This window comes from Bos taurus, chromosome 29, assembly GCF_002263795.3.
Source record: "Bos taurus isolate L1 Dominette 01449 registration number 42190680 breed Hereford chromosome 29, ARS-UCD2.0, whole genome shotgun sequence".
NCBI lineage: Eukaryota > Metazoa > Chordata > Mammalia > Artiodactyla > Bovidae > Bos > Bos taurus.
In genome coordinates, this window is record NC_037356.1 from 49,070,539 (window position 1) to 49,092,845 (window position 22,307).

General features: G+C 63.3%; 1 protein-coding gene across 2 annotated transcripts in view; it reads right to left on the reverse strand.

Moving 5' to 3' along the window:
* The window catches only part of KCNQ1 (potassium voltage-gated channel subfamily Q member 1), a 379,149-nt gene that overhangs the window by 310,291 nt on the left and 46,551 nt on the right, over positions 1 to 22,307 (reverse strand). For both annotated transcript variants that reach the window (NM_001205441.1, XM_024987363.2), the window contains exon 2: positions 12,771 to 12,861. In NM_001205441.1, the coding sequence (NP_001192370.1) occupies positions 12,771 to 12,861 (91 nt within the window). The remainder of the gene's footprint in view (positions 1 to 12,770; positions 12,862 to 22,307) is intronic.

The following is a 22,307-nucleotide window of genomic DNA, read 5'->3' on the forward strand; positions in this document are numbered from 1 at the left end:
ATAAGAAAACTGTAGTCATTATTCCTCGTGAACTTAGATGCGAAAGTTCTCAGCAAAATTTTGGCAAATTAAGTTCAACAATATACAAAAAAAGGTAAAAATACAACATGGCCAAGTCAGGTTTATCCAGAAACACAAACTGGGTTTAACATTTGAAAACATCAATCAGTATAATTTACCATCTTGAGACGAAAGAAGAAAAAACATGATTATCTCAAGAGGTATAGACAAAGCAGTGGGCGGATTTCGGCATCCGTTCATGTTAAAATAATTAGCATTAATATTAGAAGGAAAATTCCTCGGCCTGATAAAGCACACCCGTGGAAACATGGTGGTAGCACCGTGTCAGGGCCGTATGGTGTCACACCCTGCTCGTTCCACCCACACACAGACGCCGGCGCGCCGCAGTCCATGGGCCTCAGTCAGACATGTGGTTGCCAAGTGGGGTGGCAGGGAGGAGGGAAGCCTTGGGAATTTGGGGTTAGCAGAGGCAAATTATTATACAGGGATGGAGAAACACCCCAGGTCCTACTGAAATAGTACAGGGAACTGTATTTAGTATCCGATGATAAACCACAATGTGAAAGAATATTAAAAAGAATATAACTGAATCACTTGGCTGTACGGCAATAATTAACACAACATTTGTCAATCAACTATTTCAATAAAATATATTAAATAAAAAAAAAAGAAGAAATACAAGTCTTTACAAAGACTGGAATGCAAATGTCTTCTCAGTAGCTCTAAACGGGAAACCCAAAGGCCTGCCACCACGTGACCGAATAAACAGACTGTGGCCCATCCGTCCAGCGGAACACAAGTCAGCGACAAAAGGGGTGGCCCACGGACACGGCTCATGGACACGGCCCACAGACACACGCAACCCCCTGGTCACAGCTCCGAGAAGCGCCATGGGGCGCCAGACAGGGCCACGCGCGTGGGACCCGCTGACAAGGGCACCCAGGAAGTGTGGCCCGTGTCTGCCAACGGGCAGAGTGGGGTGGGGCGGCAGGAGGGGGCCCAGGGCCTGAGGACGGTTCTGGGGTGACAGCCTCGTGGCGTCTGCCATGCGCTTTTAATATGGCCATCGAGCAGGTGCCAATCACGCTGCGTTAAAGCTGGCTCTGGCTGAACTGAGCAGAGTCAATAAACCAGAGACTACTGCATAAAGGTCCCCCAGCCGCCACGGCAAGCCCAAGCCTGTCTGTCTGTCTGTCCGTCTACCTTGCATTTCAGGTACAGTAGACCCAGAAGTGCTCCAAAAAGACTCCTAACCCAGACTCCTAACTGGCTCCCCACCGAGGCACTTCTGGGAGGCACTGAGGCCTTCCCTCTTGCTTCCCCAGCACCCCACCCCGCCAGGAAGGGGAGGCCACTTGTTGACTGGGTCCCTCTGGCCCTCAAGGCCATCAGTCCTGGACTGAGAACCTTCATGCCCACGGCCCCAGGCGCCTGAGTCACAGCACCGAGCTGTATGCTGAGGTCTGCAGAGGGTGGGGACCCTGGGCAAGCTCCAGGGGGAGGGGGTGTATCTGGACCCCTTCCCACCACCTAGAGTCTCTCTGGTGAGGCCCAGGAGGGCTCACAGCCCAGTTCTGGGCCCTTGGAGAGTCACTGACCACAGCAAGCCTACTCCGAACCAGAAAGTGGTGGAACCTTGCAGCCCCAGGCCTGCCGCCCCACACTGTGACCTTCTGAAGACGGGGCACAGAGGCCTCCAGGGCCACCAGCTGCCTCCAGATGCCCATTTACACAGAGACCACTGACGGAGCTTAGGGAGGACTCTCCCAGCAGCAGAAATCCTCACAGGCTCCCAGGACGAGAAGACCTCTTCCCAATGTCCCAGAGCCACCAAGTAGTCTTCGAGACGTCCTCATCTGAAGGAAAGTCACCGTGAACCTGAATGAAGACAGGGCCCGTGAGCAAAAGCGGCAATGTTTGGGGGACCCCAACAGAGGGAGTCAAGGCCACTCTCCGGGACCCTGAACACACTGAGGTCACCAGGGTTCTGGGTCAAGTTCAGGCTTTTGCAGCCAGGCCCAGGGACCTTGAGGGGTTGATGACGCTGAGAAACGAATGCACACGGACCCAGCCTGGTCCCCACCACCAAGCACCTCAGCTCCCATCCCCGACCCTCCCGGTTGGGCTCAGAGAACGGTCTGGGAGAAGACACAAGCCCAGCTCAAGAAACTGAGGATGAAATAAAGATGCCATCCCTTCCCAGCCCCGCCCAGGTCTCCCAACCAAACTGTGTTCTGAACACAAATTAACCTCAGCTCTGTGGTGCTCGGAAACTGACCAGGCCGTCCCGGGCCAGAGGCGGGAGAAGGACGCCCTCTCAGCACACACCTCACATTTTGTTCCCATCCAGCTTCCCGTGCTGACAGTGTCTGGATTAAACGTGCAAATGGAACGCGGCCCCGAGGGCTCTCGCTCCCTGCCGGCCGGAGCTCTGGGCCGAGCGTGCTTGTGTGCACTTGTGCGTGCAGACACATGTGTGTGCCTGAGTGTGCACACCACATGAGTGTCCACACGTGAGCATGTCCACGTGTGCAGGCCTCCACACGCGTGTCCCCCCGTGTGTGTGTGTGTGTGTGTGTGCATCCCTGGGCACACCTGCCTCTCCGGCAGCATTCTGCTGGACCACACACGAGCGGGGAGGTGGACTCCACCACCTCACAGCCACCCCGGCTTGGGTGCCAGCCAGCCGGGGGAACTTTTCTCAGCCCAGCGGGCGTGGGTCCACCTGGAAACGCAAAGGTGAGACCCCTGCTGCGAGCTTTGGCCCGGGGGCGGTCTCCCTCTCACAGCCACCAGCCGAGGGGAAGTGGAAGTGTGGAAGGTTTGAAGCCTGGACTCGCCTTCCAGGGCGGCCCAGCAGGACTGGTGCCTGCAGATCTGTGTGTGTGAGGAGGGGCTTGTCGCCCCCAAGCCCTCATGACCCTCAGATACTTGGGCTTCCTCGGTGGCTCACGTGGTAGAGAATCTGCCTGCAGTGCAGGAGACCCAGGTTCAATCCCTGGGTTGGGAAGATCCCCTGAAGAGGAAATGGCAACCCACTCCAGGATTCTTGCCTGGAGAATCCCATGGACAGAGGAGCCTGGCAGGCTGTAGCTTCTGGGGTCACAAAGAGTTGGACATGACTGAACGATAGCACTCCGGTGCTTGGAGGGCCTCTCTCAGCCCCCTCTGCACTCATGGGTGTCATCAAGGCCTCCTGAGCCCAGCTGGGGTGGGAGGAGGGCACCCAGGGGCCCAGAAGGAAGTGACAGGCAGCCCGCTGGGCATGGGGGGCTGGCTCAGGAGGGTCTCCCGCTGGGTTATGAGAGGGGGCTGCCAGCAGCCCCCAGACCCAGGGCCCCCCACAGCTACCTCCTTCTACCTAACCCACCCAGTGTGCCCGACCACCACGTAACTGAGAGGCAGAAAATGCAGAAAGAGAAGTCGCACCCCCCGGCCCCGCTCCCAGGTCTGTTTACTGAGAGGGTGGGGGTGGCCAAGGTGCATGGTGGCGGCCCGCGACCCCGCAGGGCCATGCCAGCCCTTTCCACTCTCCCGTGAAGCCACACAATGACACACTTCAATGGGCGCACGGCCGGGGCCCCTGGCTTCCATTCTCCGTGACCTGGGGAGGCAGAGAACGCGATTACAGCCCCTCTGAATGCAGGCTCCTGGGCAATTATTCTGGCACCTGCGAGCCCCCAGCCCCCACCCAGCGACCGGCGACTCCTGCAGCCCACTCGTCCGGGGGGCGACAGCTGGTGGACCCCACCACGCTGTGCCCCATGGCCACGAGGCCCCGCCGGGCTCATCCTATTATCCCTGACGACGCCCTGGGCAGCCCCCCGGGAGCCCCCACGTGGAGTGCCGGTGCCAGCCCCCGCCAGCCCGGCTGCCTGTTCAGCCTGATCCCGTCATGTTATGTCAGCTGTTACCCCGTGCTTAAAACAAGGCCCTCCAGCTGGCCGGGGTCAGACGTGAAAACAAGCCCTAACAAAACCCGGCCCTCCAGCTACCCCGAGCGGAGACCCCACTGAATGTGGCACTTCATGACGCGCTCCTTTGCAGCCCCCGGCCAGCATAAAGGAAACACCTGTCCCGCGGACAGCACACGCTAATCCCGCCAAATCCCCGGTGGAGGGGCTGCGGGCCGCAGCAGGCGCCCCCGCCCCAGCGTCTGACTTTTGTCCTGGGCCCTGCGTTTTGGCGGGCAAGGCGGGATGGAAAACACGGAGCAGACCCCCCCCGGCAGGACCCACGCCACAGGGGGCAGAGTGTGGGGACCCTCTTCCTGGGGGCGGCTGATGGGCGGCCTGGGTGCCGGGGAAGGCCCCCTGCCTGCACGGTCGGTGCCTTCCCGAAGCGCCAGAGGGGCACCTGGCTCGACACGGGAGGCTGAGCCAAGCTCCCGTCTGTCCAGACCCAGGGCCCCCACTCGTGCCCACCCACCTTCACCCCAGCCCGGAGCTGAGTCACCATGGCCTCCAAAAAGGGAGATGAATGAGAGGGTGCGGTGAGGGGAGCAGGGGAGCGAGGCCACCAACACCTGGCGGCTAGGAGAGAAAGCCCTGCTGTTGTTCCGTGGCTCAGTCGTGTCCGGCTCTGCGACCCCGTGGACCGCAGCACGCCAGGCCTCCCTGTCCCTCACCATCTCCCGGAGCTTGCTCAGACTCGTGTCCATGGAGTCAATGATGCCATCCCACCATCTCATCCTCTGTCGTCCCCTTCTCCTCTGGCCCTCAACCTTTCCCAGCATCGGGGTCTTTCCTAAGAAAGCCCCAGGGCCACGCAAACACACGCACACAGATGGGCACATGGGGACCACGCAAACCCAACACGCAGGCGCCGCTGGTGTCAGGAGCGGCCGTGGGGCCCGCTGCGAGCCCTGCCTGACTGCTGCCCAAGGGCGGCGCCCGGCCCAGCTGCTTACACCAGTGGGACGACCGTTTCTCCCTCCAGGGGCCCTGGGGGCCGTGGGCCCAGTGGGACAGGCTTCCTCACGGGGAGGGCCTTGGGCAGATGGGGTGCCCTCAGGGGCTCTCAGTGGACTCCTGGCAAAGACACCCAAGAAGGCAGCTGAGAGGCCAGCACCCACCTCCCACCTCGCCTCACAGAGCTTGACAGCCTGAAAACAGGAAACGTCAGGGAAACAAACAGAGCCAGACCCGGACCCGGCCGGTTCACGCAGCCAGCAGAGCCCTGGCCGGTCGCAGCCCCAGGGCCTCCACGTGGCCATCACAGGAGCTCCCCTGGACCGCAGAGCACCCTCCGCCTGGCAGGAGCCGCGGGCCCCCGACTCCAATTTCCTCCCGGAGGAAACCCTGGGGGCCCGGGGGCCCACATGGGGCCTTGGGGGAAGAGATCGGAGGAGGCGCCCGCTTCCCAAGGGATCGGGACTGCAGGTGGACGCGGCCGGGCCCCCGCCCCGGCCCTCAGCCCCCAGGTGGGGCCCTGTCCTCCCGCGCACAGGACTGCCTGGCCAGCCCAGGGCGTGACCCAGCCCAGGCCACTTGCACGGGATCGGGTTACGTGTTTTTCTGGAAAGTTTCGAACACGTTGCAGTCCCCTCCACCTCCTGCCCAGGCCCCCCCACCCCCACCGCCCCAGTTCTGAGCCGATTTGATGGACAGGACAGTCCTGGCCCGCGACAGAGCGTGGGCTTCACAGAGGGCGCCTTTGTTAGCGCACGTGAGGCGCCCCAGGACCCCTCCACCCACAGGGCCCCGCGCCCCGCGGAAGGCTCCAGTTACAGCTGAGGGCTCCCATTTTCACGGCTCCGGGCCAGGGGCAGACCCCGCAGGAAGGAATGTCAGCTGTCCCCTCAGGAGCAGCTGCCTCCAGGCCAGGAACGCGGCCAGGAGCCCCAGGGGCAGGGACCCCTGGCGGGCGGGCGTGATGGCCCAGGGGTGGGATGCAGAGCCGGCACCCCGGGCCTCACGGGGGCCCAGTGACCTTGAGCCCTTGGCCGCCTCCTGCACAGAGGTCCTCAGGGCGGGGGCCCTTCCCACTTACAGGGCGAGGGTGGTGGCACTGGCCCCTCAGAGCTCAGGAGGGAGACCCTGCAGGCACAGCTGGGACCCTGTCAGACCTAAGAGGCCACAAGCCCGTGACGAGCATGCACAGAGAGGGGGAATGGCAGACACTAGGAAGGGTGAAGGCACCCGAGGGGGTGGCAGGGGTGGGTGGACAGAGGCACCCGGAGGGGCTGGAGCAAGTGAGGGGGCCGTCCCGGGGGCGCAGATGCAGGGCCCCTCGTTCAAGGGACGCGGCAGGCGGCTCAGGCCCATGTCCACAGAATCACGGGTCGGGGCGCTCTTGTTCTCAGGGGTCCCCACTGGGTGGCCATGGGGCTCTGGAGAATTGGCCAAGACCCCGGAAGACAGCAGCTTCAAATTCTGCCTGGTGGCCCAGAAGCCTCTGTTCATGAACTCACGAGGAGACACTGGGGGGGCACCCAGACATGGGGGGGTTTGGGGGCCGCCTGAGCCTTGCCCACCCCTCCTGGCACGCGGAAGACAAACCCAGCAGCCTGCCCCACTCGCAGCCACGCACTGTCCAGGGTGAGCCCCCAGCTCATTCCTGCCCACGGGGCAGCAGGGAGCCCCCACGCTCGCCTGAGCCCCCTCACCCGGGGGCCAGGGTCCCTGTACACCACCTTCCTGGCGGCGGCTCGCAGCGGGGCCTCGGGAAGGGGAGGGCCCCCTGCATCCCGGAGCCACGGCCCCCCCGCACCCTGAGCTGTAGGGTCAGACCCCACGGTCAGGTCTCCAGGGCACCTGAGCCAGCACCGGTGCCCACCCCAGAACCAGGAGCTGGTACAGAAACATCCAGAATGCACACTGGCTGCGGGGAGCCACCCCCAGCTCCTAGTGTTTCTACCCCAGACCCAGGAGGCTCTGCTCTGCCCACAGGGCAGTCCAGAGTCCCCGCGCCACAGCGCGCCGAGTGGGACGCCTGAGCCAGGCAGCGGGACACACCTGAGCCAGGCAATGGCTCGCCCCTGGCCTGGCGGGGCACTCGTGTGCACACAGAGGGGCGCCCCACGGCCTTCTGGCTCCTGGGGGTGGGGGTCAGGCCCTCCCACACCCTGGCGCCAGCCCCATCTTACACAGGCCCCAGGGAGGAGCCTGGGTGCAGAAATGGAGCCCGTGACCCCACCACAGAGTGCGTGCACTAGGAGCAGTTGATGAGCAGACGCAGGCGAGGACGCCCCCACCCCGGGAGGGAGTGCCTGGGCTGGCTACATCCCGAGGAAGAACACAGACAAGGCCCCAGCAGCCAGAAACAGTCCTCACCGAGCAGCGCCCGTGTGCCGGGGACAGAGGCCCGGAGGCTCAGGGCCCCGCAGCGGGGAGACGTCTCCCCAGAGCACACGGGGACCAGAGGACAAAGCCGATGACATCGCTGGGCGAGCAGGAAGGTGCCCCGGAAGCAGATGTATAGGAGCGGGGCTTTGCTGGATGTGTAGGAGTTTGCCAAGCAGAGAGGGGAAAGCTGAGAGAACAGCCCCCCAGGGAGGCGACAGCCCAGGAGCAGACACGACCTTGGGGTCTGTTCACAGAGAACCTAGGCCAGCCACCGGGAGCCCAGCCTTGGGCAGACATGACCCAGGCTCTGTGAGCCTCAACCCATCCATGTGGAGGCTCACAGCATGGCCAGCGGGGCCCCAGGCCCAGACGGCGCCGCTGCCTCGATCGGCATGTGAAGGGTGTAGAGAGCAGAGCCGGGAACGGGCGGGCCTGCAGAGGCCAGAGCGAGCAGGGTGTGCGCTGGGGCCGGGGGTCAGGAGACAGAGCCCAGGCCTCATTCCAGAGAAACGCGGGGCCCACCGAGGGGCCCGGGGACGTGGGCGGGGGGATCCCCGTAGGGCCTGGATTCGCAGCTGGGAAACTGAGGCCTGGAGGGCGGGACGCTCTCGACTGTGCTGGGGGAGCCGGGGCCCCGGGGTGGGTGATCCAGCCAGAGGGAGGGCTGGGTCACAGCAGAGGGGCCCCCGGGAGCCTGGGCCAGGGAGGAAGCCTCGGCGATGACCTCATCCGCTAGGCCTCCGGGCTGCGGCTCACGGGGTTTTCAACCGCAGGCATCGCAGGACAATCCCTGGTATGCTCCCACCAGAAGCTTGGGATACGCGGGGTCTGTGCTGTGCTTTTGAGGGCCTCTCTCTTTGTGTGGGATTTGAAAAAGGAAAGGAAAAAAAAAACACCCTGCGATTTCGGAGACAAAAACCAGCCCCTCACCTGGGCCCAGCCAGGGTTTCTTCCCCCAGGGAGCGGGGAGGGGGTGTGTTTGCCACAGCAGCAGGCCGGCAGGGGGACGGGGGCGGAGGAGGGGGGGGACACAGGAGAGCCGCCCAGAGCTGGAGCCCGGCCACAGGGGCGTGTGCACACCGAAACACGGGCACACAGCATGCACACGGCCATGTGCACAAGCAGACACACAGGCGCGCTGCACGCTTGCACATAGACACGTCTACACACACACACACACACACACACACACACACACACACACGGCTTCCTCTGAATTCAGGAACCATGTCGGGAGCCCTGTTCCCAGGAAGCCGCAAGCAGGGCTCAGATCTTGAACAGGCCATCCGCAGCCCCGGGACAGACCCCGCGGCAGCAATGAGACCCCACCCCAAGTGGCTTTTTCAGGCCCCCCCAGATCTCCCTGGTTCAACAAAACACTTAATCCCTTGGAGGCCGCCCGAGGCTCCCTCGCCCGGAGCTGAGACAGCAGCTCTTCGGCCCCATAAAAACCAGCACATTAAGAGGAAGGAAGACATATGGACTCTGTGGGAAAACACAGCTTCGAAGGACTTTTTTCCACCATTTAAGCACCGAGCTGCTCTCGGAACCCTGTGCGAGCCCGGGCCCCTCCTGGGCTCCGGGCTGTGGTCTGGCTCAGAGCTCTGGGTCGCGGCCAGCGGCGCCCTCGAGCCGCGGACAACAGCGCCACCTGGCGTCCTGAAGCCCCAGCCTGGGCGGCGACCCCAGGGGCCTGCGACCACTGCCTCTGCGGCCCCTGCCCACACACCCGCTCCCTCCGTCGCGCCCTGCCTGGGGTCACACCCGTCCCCAGCCCGAAGACCACAGCCTCTCCAGGGAGCCCCCTGCCACCGCCTCCACCCAGAGCCCCGGGACCCCGGGCCTGTCTTGCCCACTGCCAGCTGCAGGGGGTGGTCCTGGCCGGCCCCTGGAGGCCCCCCAACCCACCTACCTCCTCCTCCCACCCCCAGGGCTCCCCCTCTTCCAGGAAGCCCTCAGCACCCCTGCAGACACCCTGTCCGCCCCCCAGTCCCACTTCACCTCTTGCCTCCTTCCTGCTCCAACCCTTGACATAATTCATATCACAATTCATATCTTTCCTGGAGCCTGGGCCCCTGCGGCTGCATTCCTCCCGGTGACCCTGATACCCCACCGCCCGCCCCATGGCCATGACTCCAAAAGTGGCTGGACATGGTCAGCTCAAACCCACCACAAAGGACCTGTTTCCACAGGCCAGCGAGTTACGAAATCTTTGGGAACTCAGTACAGGCCATCAAAAGGTTGCATCTGAGGCCATCCTCCCCCAGGCCTTTGTTCCACAGATGGGGAAGCCGAGGCCCAGGACCCCACAGCAGCTCTGGGAGCCCCACGGAGCCCCCTCTGGGCTCCTGGACTCAAAGCAGAGTGTCCAAAACCAGAAGCACCATTCTGGGCCTGTGGTGGGTGCTGCCCATGGGCCCCTGCCCTGGTAGAGGGCGGGCAGCAGAGCAAGGAGACACAGCCTGGGGCTCCCCACTTCAGCCTGCAGACCCCCGTGCCCAGCCACCGGGGGGAGGGGAGGGCGCACTGAGTGGGGGAGCCCCGGCAGGTGGTGGTCGCAGGGGGCACCAGCGGTGACGGCTGAGTCGAAGCCTGACTGGGCGTGCGGGAAGGCAGTCTCGCGACAGGTCAAAGGGTCAGGCAGCCCGCAGGAGCATGTGCCAGGGCCCCGAGGTAGCAGGAGGGCCCAGGGTCAGGGGTCAGCAAACTGCATGGGAGCAGAGGGAGCTGGGGTGGGGGGCAGAGACAGGGAGTGCGCAGCACTGGGGGCCCAAGAGGCCCAGCAGATCCGAAAGCCCACCAGAGCTGCTAGAATGATCAGAGCTTGGTTTTGGAAAACCTCCCCCCTCCCACCGCCCCACTCCCAGCCCCAAGCCAACAGCTGCGGTGTAGAGAGGGTGCCTCGTGCGGGGGGCACGAGTGTGGCAGAGAGAATGGGGGTGCGTGGAACAGGAGATGCACCCGCAGCAGGGGCCCTCTGCTGGGAGGTGGGGGGCTGCTCGCTGGCACACACCCCCAGGGTCCCAGCTCCAGCTGAGCTCCGATCCTCAGCGGGGCTGGTTTAGTTGCTCAATCGTGTCTGACTCTGTGTGGCCTACCAGGCTCCTCTGTCCATGTGATTCTCCAGGCAAGAATACTGGAGTGGGTAGCTTTTCCCTCCTCCAGGGGATCTTCCCCACTCAGGGATCGAACCTTGGTCTCCTGCATCGCAGGCAGATTCTTTACCAACTGAGCCACGAAGGTAGCCTCAGAGAGGGAGGAGACCGCAGTTCCGAGTACGGCCACCAGGAGGCGCGCGGACCTCAGCGACGCCCGGACTGCGTGGTCAGTTCCTCCGGAGGCGGAAGCCGGCAAGAGCCTGGGGGCTGCGGGGACGGGCCTGGGGCCCCTTTGCCACCACGCCCAGCTCTGGGCCTCCCCGCATCATGAAGCCCCAAGGAACCCAGTGTGACTGTGAACAGCAATGTCAGAGGGGAGCTCCCAGACAGGTTAAACGGAGAGGGGAGGCCGGACCAGACGAGGCCCGAGGCCGCCAGGGCCTGCCCCCGACCCCGGAGCCGTCCTGGGTGACCCACACCCTCGATGGTCTGCTTTCCAGCCCCAGAGCCAGGCCTGGGATGCGCTGGCATCAGCAGTGATTCAGGAGCCAAAATCCCGCGTGGGCGGCACCCCGGGGGCCCTGCCTGAGCCACAGGAGGGTGGGGCCAAGTAACCTGCAAACCAGGCCCCCCCGGTGCTTCAGGGCCCAGGCTGGGGGGGCAGGTCCCGGGGGCCCCTACCCCGATGGGACTCAATGCTGTGGGGGCCTCTCAGAGTGCAGGAGTGAACCTTCCAGCAGAGGGGGAGCCGACCCAGTCACTCAGGGGCCTCATGGGCTGAGCGATGAGCCCCCCACATCCCTACACTGGGATCCTGACCTAAGAATCTCAGATGCGGCTGCATTTGGAGACGGGTCTTTAAAGAGATGATTACGGTAAAATGAGGTCCCTAGGATAGGACTGGCGTCCTTGTAAGGAGAGGAGGTCAGGACCCGGACTTGCACAGAACAGCGACACAGGAGAGGCCACTGTCCCAGCAGGTCCTGCCCTCTCCCGGGGGTCGCAGGCCGCCCCTAGCCGGGAATGCACAGCGTTCCCCCAGGAGATGTGGAGGGCCCCCTCGCCCCGCCCCGTAAAGCCCGAGCGACCAAGAGACGCCAGCCTCCACACCCAGCCAAGGCACCAGACCAGACCCGGCAGCAGCGACTCCAGAGGGTCAGAGGACAAACCGCCGCAAACAGGAATGGAGCAGAGGGGGTCACAGGCCGCACGGGCGACTAGGGCAGTCACCTTCCTAGTCACCAAATAAACCTCCGGAAACATAACGGAAGAGATTCCATTGCTGATGATAACTAACAACCGTTATCATATCGATAATAGCAATGACAGCTGTCTAAAACCCACATCCCCAAACCATGGAACCCTTCTGATAAACAGACACGCCCTGCCCGTGGACAGAACGACCCCACGCCGGAGAGACAGATGCTGGCCTCCCCAAATTCACTCATCAAATACCAACGGCATTTTCTGGGAGGCCGACTAGCTGATCTAAAGGTCACTGGGGAGGCGAGACAAGCAAGAATCGCCAGGGGACCCCTGAGAGAGAAGAGGGGCCCCGACATTAACTGCACGGTGAAGCGGGTTGTCGTGGACCGAACAGGAGGCCGCAGAGCAGAGCCCTGGCCGTCCGGGTCTCCAGCAGCGTTGGGGGAAAAGACACACTCTGGAGTAAGTGGTGCTGGGGTGGAGGCGAGAGGGACAGGGTGAGAGCGGACTGCATCCCTCCACCAGGATGTGCCCAACGAGCCCCGACAACTTAAAGCCACAAGATCCACCCAGACAGCTCTAACCTAAGAAGGGGAAACTCCGTGAGCACGAATGCCGAAGCATCGCGTGAACAGTGCAGCCGACTGCGTAAAGTGCAACAGGCGTTATCTCGAGGCACATCACGAGGACTTGGGGACCCCGGCCCACAGCCATCGGCTGGTGAGGGCAGGGGCACCCTGGGCCGAGGCTGGGGGCAGGGGCGGGGATGCCCGCAGATCTGTGTGCCAGCCAGACCGGGGCCACGGTGCAGGCTGAGCAGACCACGCCCCCGGCGCCTGGTGCCCATGTCCTGTCGTCTTTCCTTCCCTCCCAGCTCAGCCCACTCCTCCCAGAAGCCCTCCCAGACCACCAGGCCCAGGGGCCCGTCATTCTTCTGCCTTCTCAGCCCAGTGGTCACATCCTGGCAAGGTAGGGACCCAGGAAGGCGGGGTCCCCACCACCTCTAGGCCCCCGGTGTCAGGGCAAGCCCCCAGAGCCTGCCTGCCGTGGGGGTCCGGCACAGGGTCCCGTGGGTAGGAGAGGCCAGGAGCGGCGGGCTTCACCCTGCAGCCCACCTGCCCGGGGGCAAGAGCGCAGGGCCCCTCACGCTGGTACGTACCATCCAGAAGAGGGTCCCTGTGGCCAGGGCGACATACTGCTCGATGGTGGACAGTACACTGAAGATGAGGCAGACCAGGACGATGAGGAAGCTGCGGGACAGGAGCACACCCAGTCAGTGTCACAGCCAGGCTGCCCACCCTGCCTGCTCAGACACGGCCCAGGAAGGGGCGGGGGCAGGCTCGCCCACCGCCCAGGGCCCGGGCACATCCCCCGGGGCCTGAGGGCTCCCAGGGCCGCCAGCCCCGACTGTCAGGCGTGCACCAGTGGCAGCACAGCCAGCGCAGGAGGTCACCACCCGGCCAGGAAGGGATGGGCTCTGACCCAGGCTACGGGCAGACGGGCCTCAGAGGCCCAGGCCAAGAAGCCACGCACTGCCCACGTGGTCTCCAAGGATCCAGAGGGGAAATTCATGGGGCAGAGAGCCACCTGGGGACCACGGAGCCCGAGGGGCCTCCTCTGGGGAGGCAAATGTCCCGGACACAGGGTGACGGTCGCAGGGCTCCGTGGACATCCCAACAGCAGTGCAGTGTGCTCGACACGAGGGCTCGCCCCCAGGCCCCCGGGGGTGCAGGCAGCCGGCCCAGACCACTCTCCAGCCTGCTTCCCCATCCACACAGCCCGTGACCACTTCCTCTCAGCAGCAGACGTGCAGGCAGGGACTCAGGGGTCAGCCCCGGGGCCGCCCGAGGCTGGACCCGTGTTCCGCCCCTCGCCCTCTCCTCCTGAACCTGCCTGCCCGTGGAGACGCTTCAGCACAGCCTGTCCAGCCACAGACAGCGTCCCAGGGAAGGACATCACCACCGCCCGCACCGCCCAGCCTCACTGTACAGACAGTAACACGCATCCCCGTGAGACGACGGCCTCGTCGGCTGTGGAGAGATGCTACAGACAAGGAAACTGGGGCCCGAGCTCCACGCTTCCTGAGGGTGAACCCCAAGAGGCCAAACCACGGAGGGGGTGCGGCCAGGCCCCAGGGAGCGTGACAGCGTGGTCTCCTCCCGTCTGACCCTCCCCTTCCCCACAAAGGACATTTGCAGTGACTCTGAGCGTGCTCCAGGCGACCCGGACAGTCGCCCACACCCAGACCCTTCACCGAGTCACACCTGCAAAGCCCCGCTTGCCGCGAATGGTCACACTCGGGTGCAAAGGTCAGGACACCAACACCCCCGCTGGCCCACAGTCACCGTGCCGACGCACTGGCCGAAGCCCCGAGCCACACGCCCTGTGCCTCGTGCCACTGTCCCCAGGGCTGCAGTGAGACCCTCGGTGGGGAAGGGGCGGGCCCGGACCCAGGTCTGCGGGTCCTGCTGTCCACGGTTCCCCAGGTCCCCCACCTCCAGCCCCACTGCCGGGACGTGCGTGAAAAGTCCTGAACTCTCTCCCGGTCCTGCCTCCTGAGGCAGAGGACGGGGACAGAACCCACGCAGCATCTCTGCCCCCTCGAGGCATCGCAGTGGGCCCTGTGGCCCGCGGGGGTGACGCGGCGGTCCCTCTTCTGTGAGGCCTGTCCCTGTTGACTCTTGCTGCCAGGGTGGCAACTGACCATGTACTGTTGCTGTTGGGACGACCTCAGCGATGCACATGGAGTAGCAAGAGCTCGTTTAGAAACGCGCGCCAGACCGAGGCACAGAGGCCCGGGGGGTGGGAGGACAGAGTCTTGCCAGGACGGTGCGGGGGGGCGGGGGGGGCTCTGGCCATGACAGCTCTGCCTGTGGCCAGGCCCGCAGGAAGGGTACATCAGGGGGGCATCCTCAGCCTCGGCTCCTGCTCAGAGGCGCACAGAAACCCCACCCCACCCACCCTGTGGCCCAGAACCTCGGCGGAGGCCCTGGGCCAGGGTGCAGGGGCCCCCCAGGAGCACCTCCTCAGGGGCCGCTGGGCCTCTGGGGCTCAGGGCTCACTACCCTCCACGGTGTCTCGGCCTCGGTCACGCTGTCTTCTGAGGCCTAAACAGCTCCTGGAATACCTGTGCACGCTGTGCTGGTTTCAGAATCATCTCACAAAGGGTGCTTTGTCCGCTCCGAGCGTGTGGGCCCAGGAGCCTCAGCGAGGCCAAGGTCGGGTCCCTACCCTTGGGGTGTTGGCAGCAACCTGGGGGCCTGGCACTCCCCGTCTGCCCCTCCGTCCCAGCTCGGGTCCCAAGGCTCCAAAGTCAGGCAGCCGCAGACCTCTGAGAGCTGGGGGAGCAAGGCCCAGGGAAGGGACAAAACCGCCCTGTTCTCTGCCCAGGTGTGGGAGCGGGGCTGGGCGGGGGAGAGGCCCCCTCAGCTCCCAGCACTGCCTGACCCGACCTCCCAGGGGGGCGTGTGCACGCCCGCGGGAGGCGGCCATGGCCAAGGCGAGGACGATGGCCTGCTGATGCCCTGATGGCCGATCCACCCTGGGTGCACGGCCACCGGCAACCGCCTGAGGACGTCCGTGCCCTTATCAGACATCAGACATCGTTTCAGCGTCTGCGGCAGCAGGTGCCCAGGGGATGCAGAGGAACGCGGGAGCCATGCCAGGGCGGCGGTCCAGCGGGAGGCGCGCCAGGGAGCAGCAGGGGGCGGACGGCAGGACCCACCCCCACGCCCACGGGCTGAGCCCCCAGCGGCCCCTGCACCTGGAGGGCTCAGCCCAGGCGGGGTGGGGTGGACCGGACCCTTAGGGAAGCCCACGGGCACCGTCTCTCCGGTCCACAGGGAAACCTCTTTCAACCCTGGAAGCTCCCCAGTGATGCCGAAAACGTGAATAAGAAGCACACGCTTCACGTGCGAGGGTGTTCAAGGCGCACTCGGAACCAGAAGAGACAGACCTCTGCCGTCGGGCTCTGCGAGCTCTGAGCGAGGTCCAGGAGGCTGAGACACAGCGCTGGGCTGGTCAGCGAGCGGTAGCTGCACCCTATCTGTGCGCTCAATTTCTCTGTGACCCCATGGACTGTAGCCAGGCTCCTCTGTCCAGGGAATTTCCCAGGCCAGCAGACTGGAGCGGGTTGCCATATCCTCCTCCAGGGGATCTTCCCGACCGAGGAATTGAACTCATGTCTCCTGCCCTGGCAGGTGGATTCTTTACCACTGCGCCACCTGGGGAGCATGTTCAATATATAACAATCACGCAGCTGGAAAAGTCTTGGTCCAGGAAAAACGTTCCGTGTGAAGGGATGGGCGTTGGGAGCACCATGCTCGGTGAAATACACCAGTCACGGAAGGGAAAGTCCTGTACGACTCGACTTCCACGAGGGCCCTGGAGCTGTCAGACCCACAGAGACAGAAAGCAGGCTGGCGGGGGCCGGGGGCGGGGAGGCGGGGCTCTGGGGACAGAGCGTGTCGCTGCGGGAAGGGGAGGCTTTGAGGATGGGTGAGTTAGTGGCTGCATGGCACAGCTCAGGACTTCGCGGCCCGGGCGGTACACTGACATGTTGTCAGAGAGGAGGTTTCACGCTACACGTATCTCACCACAGCTTTCTTAAGGAAACTGAGTAAATGACATGTATACACAAGCCCTGGACTGCTGCCCGTGTTTGATTAAGGCTATAAATGAGGCTGTGTGAGGTTCAAAGACCCGCCCTCCCGGCTGGGACCTTCGGGCCGATAACAGACAAAGGGCTTGTCCCGCCGCTTGAACCTCAAGGCCAAACTCAGAGCGTGTGATTTAATAGATTAGCTGCTGACGTTCAAACTCCGGCCGTATCAGAGGGGCTCCTCTTTGCACAAGTCACCTGGGAGATTCCAAACATCCCTGAGCAAACAGGACAAGGTGGGCTGGGGAGCCTGTGCCTGGACGTGGACGCCCCCGTGGCACTGAGCCCCTCCGGGGGTGGGGGGGGCTGGCCTCAGGTCCCACCAGGACTGTCCGTGGGACTGGGGAAACACTGCCCAACAGAATGCCAAGACACGCCCCGCCCGGGTCCAGCCTGTGCCCAGCACTGCCCTGGGTGGAGCAGGGTTGGGCACGTCGCCAATCACACCTCGGCCCAGGTGCTGGGCTCTGTGCACCCCCTGACCCCATGCGGAAGGTGTTACACCACCCCCAGAAGGAGACTCTGGGCTGCCCCTCCCGTCCATGCTACCCAGCAAGGGGACCCGGGGTCGGGGACAGCAAGGCCAAGCCAGCCCCAACTTCAGGGCAGAGGCCGAGCCTCCCCAGGGCAGGGCCCTGTTTCCAGGGGCCAGGCCAGCACTCAGCGCCCCACGGCCTCCAGGGCGAGCGCTGCACACAAGGCTGAGCCACAGGGGCCGGGGAGGTGCTGTGTGGGCAGGCCGGGCCAGAATGGAGACCCTGGACTGCTTCCGGGGGCCCCGGGATTTCTGGGCTCAGGGCACATCCTTCCAGTCTCTGCCTCCAACATCACGCACCCCCCCATGTTGAAACCCCCTTCTGTGGGTTTCTTCTGAGGACACCTATCACTGAATTGCAGCCTCCCTGCCCCAGAATCTTCTCCCCCTCGAGATCATTAACATATCACCTCTGCAAAGATGCTTTTTCTAAATACCTAAGGTCACGTTCACAAGTTCCAGGGAGTCTGCCATATCTGGGGGCCATTATTTAGCCTCTGTGACTTATCAAGGGTTCTAATAAATGATGCAGATGGTGACTGCAGCCATGAAATTAAAAGATGCTTACTCCTTGGAAGGAAAGTTATGACCAACCTAGATAGCATATTCAAAAGCAGAGACATTACTTTGCCAACAAAGGTCTGTCTAGTCAAGACTATGGTTTTTCCAGTAGTCGTGTATGGATGTAAGAGTTGGACTATAAAGAAAGCTGAGTGCTGAAGAATTGATGCTTTTGAACTGTGCTTCTGGAGAAAACTCTTGAGAGTCCCTTGGACTGCAAGGAGATCCAACCAGTCCATTCTAAAGGAAATCAGTCCTGAATATTCATTGGGGGGACTGATGCTGAAGCTGAAGCTCCAATACTTTGGCCACCTGATGCGAAGAGCTGACCCACTGGAAAAGACCCTGAGGTTGGGAAAAATTGAAGGCGGAAGGAGAAGGGGACGACAGAGGATGAGATGGTTGGACGGCATCACCAACTCAATGGACATGAGTTTGGGTGAACTCCAGGAGTTGGTGACGGACAGGGAGGCCTGGCATGCTGCAGTCCATGGGGTCGCAGAGTCGGACACGACTGAGCGACTGAACTGAACTGAATTAAATGAATAAATCACTTATGATGATGAGAACTATCAGCAAATCTTCAGTGAGTCTTTAAAAGCCAGCATCAGGCATGTGGTAAAGTGCGTGTCCATGGTGCCCCTGTGAAACAGCCCAAGGTACGTTCAGAGCCCGCCCCCTCACAGCCTCAGTGCATCTGCAGAGACCCGAGTAAGGTTCCAGGCTCCAGGGACTAGGATGCAGAGAGCGGTGTCTTTGCAAGGTCACGCACAGCTCAGCACCCCACTGTCCAGACCCCATCACGTCAGGGAGGGACTCGGCTCTCCACTCCCTCTCCCCATGACGTGCTGGGTGGCATCCAAGCCAGGGCTCCTGGGACTAGGGCTCCCACAGGCCACTCCGACTCTGAACCTCCTGTGAGGCGTGTTCAGTGGCCTGACTCTCATTCCTTTCAGAGGCTCTCTCGGGCGATGCGACCCCTAGCCACACGGGCTCCAGTGGGCAGCTGGGCGCGGTGAGGCCACTGTTCCCGCAGCTCCAGTCTCCCCTCTCTCAGAGTCCCACGCTCCAAGGTCCCGTGAGCGTAAGATCCCATCAGACAGATCCCAGAGAGCCTGCCCGCAAGGAGCTCCTAGGAGACGAAGACACTTATCCCTGCCTCTCGACAGAGGCCGTCCTCAGCCTTGCAGGTTTTCAGTCGACACTTTTTCTAAAAGTGACCTGGGCCGGGGACCCCAGAGACACAGGGCCTCTCACCTCGCACTCTGGGTGGGCCCTTGGCTGTTCCCGTGTGCACAGCACCTCCCGAGAGGCCAGGCCACCTCTGCCTGGGGGTCTCCACCCCCAGGGGACGGGCCACCAGGACTGCACCAGAATCTGCAGCCCACATCCCACTGGCCTCCCTGCCCAAGTCTTGACGTCCACCTGGCAGCTGGGGGTGATCCTGGGAGGAAGCAAATTCCACCAGCCCTCCAAGCTAAAGATCCTCCAATGAAGTCTGAACTCCAAAGCCACCTTCTGGGGCATCCCCCTGCCCCATAGGCCTGGGCTTCCCTGAGGGGGGCGGGGGGCCTTCTGATGCCCAGCTGGGCCCTGTGTCCCCTGCCCTGCTCTCATCAGACCACTGGCCACCTATGCCCATTGCTGCCCCTGATAGAGCAAGGGCTCCGCAGGCAGAGGACGTCTGATGTCCGCTTTGAAGGCTCCATATGGGACCTGGTACCCGAATGCCTGCATGTTTTAGGTTGAACTCAGGAACTCAGTGGACAGAATTCTCCATGCCACCTCCTCCATGCAGGCCTCCAGGCTTCATCCAGAGTGAAATCCTCTTGTGACATGTTTTTCCTCCTCACCCCACCCCAGTGCACTCCGCCAGGGCCCTGCAGGGTTTCCAACAGGCCAGGACCCCAGGTAGCTCTCCACGTACCCCTTCTCCCCCAGACTGCATGCCAACTGTGCCAAGCAGAAGGGAGCTGGGGGCAGTGGGAGGGAACTCTGATGTGAGTGAGGAGCATCCACGGCCACCCAGCTGCCAGGAGCGCAAAAGATGCAGTGGGCGGTGCTCTGAGGCGAGGACCACGGTCTCGCTGCCTCAAGTCGGCCCCAGAGGCAGCAGGGACTGCCCAGATTCACCCTCAGCCCTCCTCGGGGCCTCTTCCGGAAACCCAGGACGACGCAGGCGAGGGGACTACTTGGGCACCAGGGTGGGGTCACGCTCAGGAGGCCTGTGACAGGTCTGCCAGCCTTGCTCACCGACGACTGGACTCAGGGCTCCCGACCGCTTAGCGCAGGTAGAAACCCAGCTCCACCCTGGCGGCCCCAGGCTGGGGGCACTGCAGGCCCCAAAGCCCGACTGCGCCCCCCGCCCGAGGTGACAGGGTGTGGTGCCCCCAGCACGGGCTGCGCCTTCCGCAGAGCGGGCGGCGGGACGGCCAGGCCCAGTCGAGCCTGGGCAGCGGCCAGGCCATCGCCTGGCTCCGTTGAAGACACGGGCGGATGGCTGTGCTCTTGTCTCCCCCCACGCCCAGCATCCCCTCACTTCCCACATGCGGCTCCACACAAGGCCCTCGCGTGTGCAGGAGCTGGGACGTCCCCCTCTGTCGAGGGCCGAGCCGGCTGGGGGCAGCTGGGGGCGGGCGAGGACAGGCCTTGGCTGAGGGCTTGACCACATCACCCTAAGCGGTCACATCAAAGCCTTTCCCGGGCCCTAGAGAGGCAGCTATGGGGGTCTCAGGGATGGGGTCTCAGAGATGTGGGCGCTGTGAGGGTGCGCATGTAAGTCTTCTCAGGGATCTGTTACACAATAAGAAACATAACAGCTGGGGATGTCCCCAGGGCCCAGTGGTTGAGACTTTGCCTTCCGATGCTGCGCCATGGGTTCAATTCCTGGTCAATGAACCAAGATCCCACACACCAAACAACTAAAATGTTTAAAAATAAATACATTGGTGTCTTAAAAAAATTTTTTTTTTTAAATAAAAGGGCCTTCCCTGGCGGTCCAGCATTAAGACTCTGCACTTCTACTGCTCAATCCCTGGTTGGGGAACTAAGATTCCACACACTGCAAGGTGCTAACAGTAAGTTGAAAGAGAGAAGGAAAGTAAAGAGAAAGAGAAGACAGACAGACAGCAGCCGTGTCTGAGCACCAGGCTACAGGCGACCAGACCTGGAACGTCCAGCCCGGGCCACGGTCAGCCACGAGACGCTTTCTCAGCATCCGCTGGACAGCAGAGCACCAACTGGAAGCCCGGACTCTTTCCACCAGGCCCCACGCAGCCCCTCAGCGGCCCCAGTGCCTGGCAGCAAGGTGGGGACAGCCATGTAAATCCACACCTTCCTGTCCCCTCTGTTGTCATGAGAAGCCCCAGAAGCAGGCCTGTCCCTCATCAGAGGGGAAAGAGGGCCCGAGGCTGGGGGGAGCCCCGGCTGGAGAGCAGGACTACAGAGCAGGCCTCCTCCCCCAGGCCCTGCCCCACACCTCCAGGAAAACAGGGTCCAGCCAGAGGGCAGGGTCTCTGGCTGCCCACTGCCCACCCTCGAGGGGCTGCCTGGCCTGGAGGTGAGAGGACAGGCCCCAGACAGCTTTGGCCAGGGGGCTGGGGGGTGTCCTGGCCCTTGGGGTCTGGCGCTGGACAGGGTTTGGCCAGGGGGCTGGGGAGTGTCCTGGCCCTTGGGGTCTGGCGCTGGACAGCAGGCCCACCCGAGGCAGGGCTGCCGGGCCGAGCAGACAAGCTCACCCAGGGCCCACGGCTGTGGGGGTGGCTGACCCCTGCAGCGTCGCCTCCGCTAAGCCTGGCCGCCCAGCCCAGCCCGGCTGCGATAAGAACCCCTCGGAGGGTATATTTAGAAGGTGCCGGAGAACAAACTGAAGTGACCCCACGGACAGGGCCCTTATCTGCCCCAGGACACATGTCGTCTTCCTGTGAACAGGGCCCGTCTGGGGCGGGGGAGGGGCCCAGTGGGCCCTCCTTGGGGAGGACCCCCGACCTGGTGCGGCCAGCACCTGCAGGCCTCACCTGGGACAGGGCGGGACGGGCAGCCTCCCTCCTGGGCTGAGAAGAGGCAGTAGGTAGCAGAGGGCTCGGACACCAGCGGGGGTGAGAGGGGTCTGGTGGGCTTCCTGCCCGTGGCCCAGGGCCCTGCCCTACTTCAAACAGGGTGACTCTGCAGACTGGAGACCACGGCAGGACTCCCAGAACACCTGGACCCAGGTCCGAGGAGGAGCAAAGTGCCTGAAGCCCCGCTGGTGCCGGAGCGGGTGGGTGTTTCTGGGCATCCCTGCTTGGGGGAAGTCCTTCCTCCTGTCCACCCTAAGTCTTCCTTGCTGCAGTGTGGCCTGACCTCTGGCTGAAGGCAACCTCCCGACTCCAAGCCCCTCAGGGGCCCCCATACAGTCTGTCCTCAGGGTCAAGACCACTGCCCAGACCCAGAGAGGCAGGATCCCTGGTTGAGACTTTGAGGAGCCCACCTTCTCCTTCTCTGACCCCCGCTAAGCCCCCCACACAACACTTTGGATGTAGAGGCCCTTCTGAGAAGCTAGAAAGCCCATATGGGCAGCCCTGGCCCAAGGCAGAGCCCCTCCGCTCCCCCACCCTGGAACCTGCCAAAACTTCTCCAGAGACAGTCCTCGACCTGCCAAGGCTGCACACCAAGCAGACGTGGGTCCCCAGCATGACCTTGGCTCCCCCACACCCACACCCCCAGTGGTCTCCTGCCCAGGACCTTGGGGGTTCCCAACTCTCTTCCAGTCCCAGCGCCCCTGAGCCCAGCAGGTCAGTGCCTGGGGAGCATGGAGAGACAGCAGGTCCCGACGCCGGGCACCGCCCCCTGCCCCCCAGCCAGGCCTGGCTCCATGGAGGGCCTGGGTGTTGACACCGTGCCCAGGACCCCCAGAGTCGGCCCATCCCACGAGCTCAGGAAGGGGCTGTCCCTCATCCCTG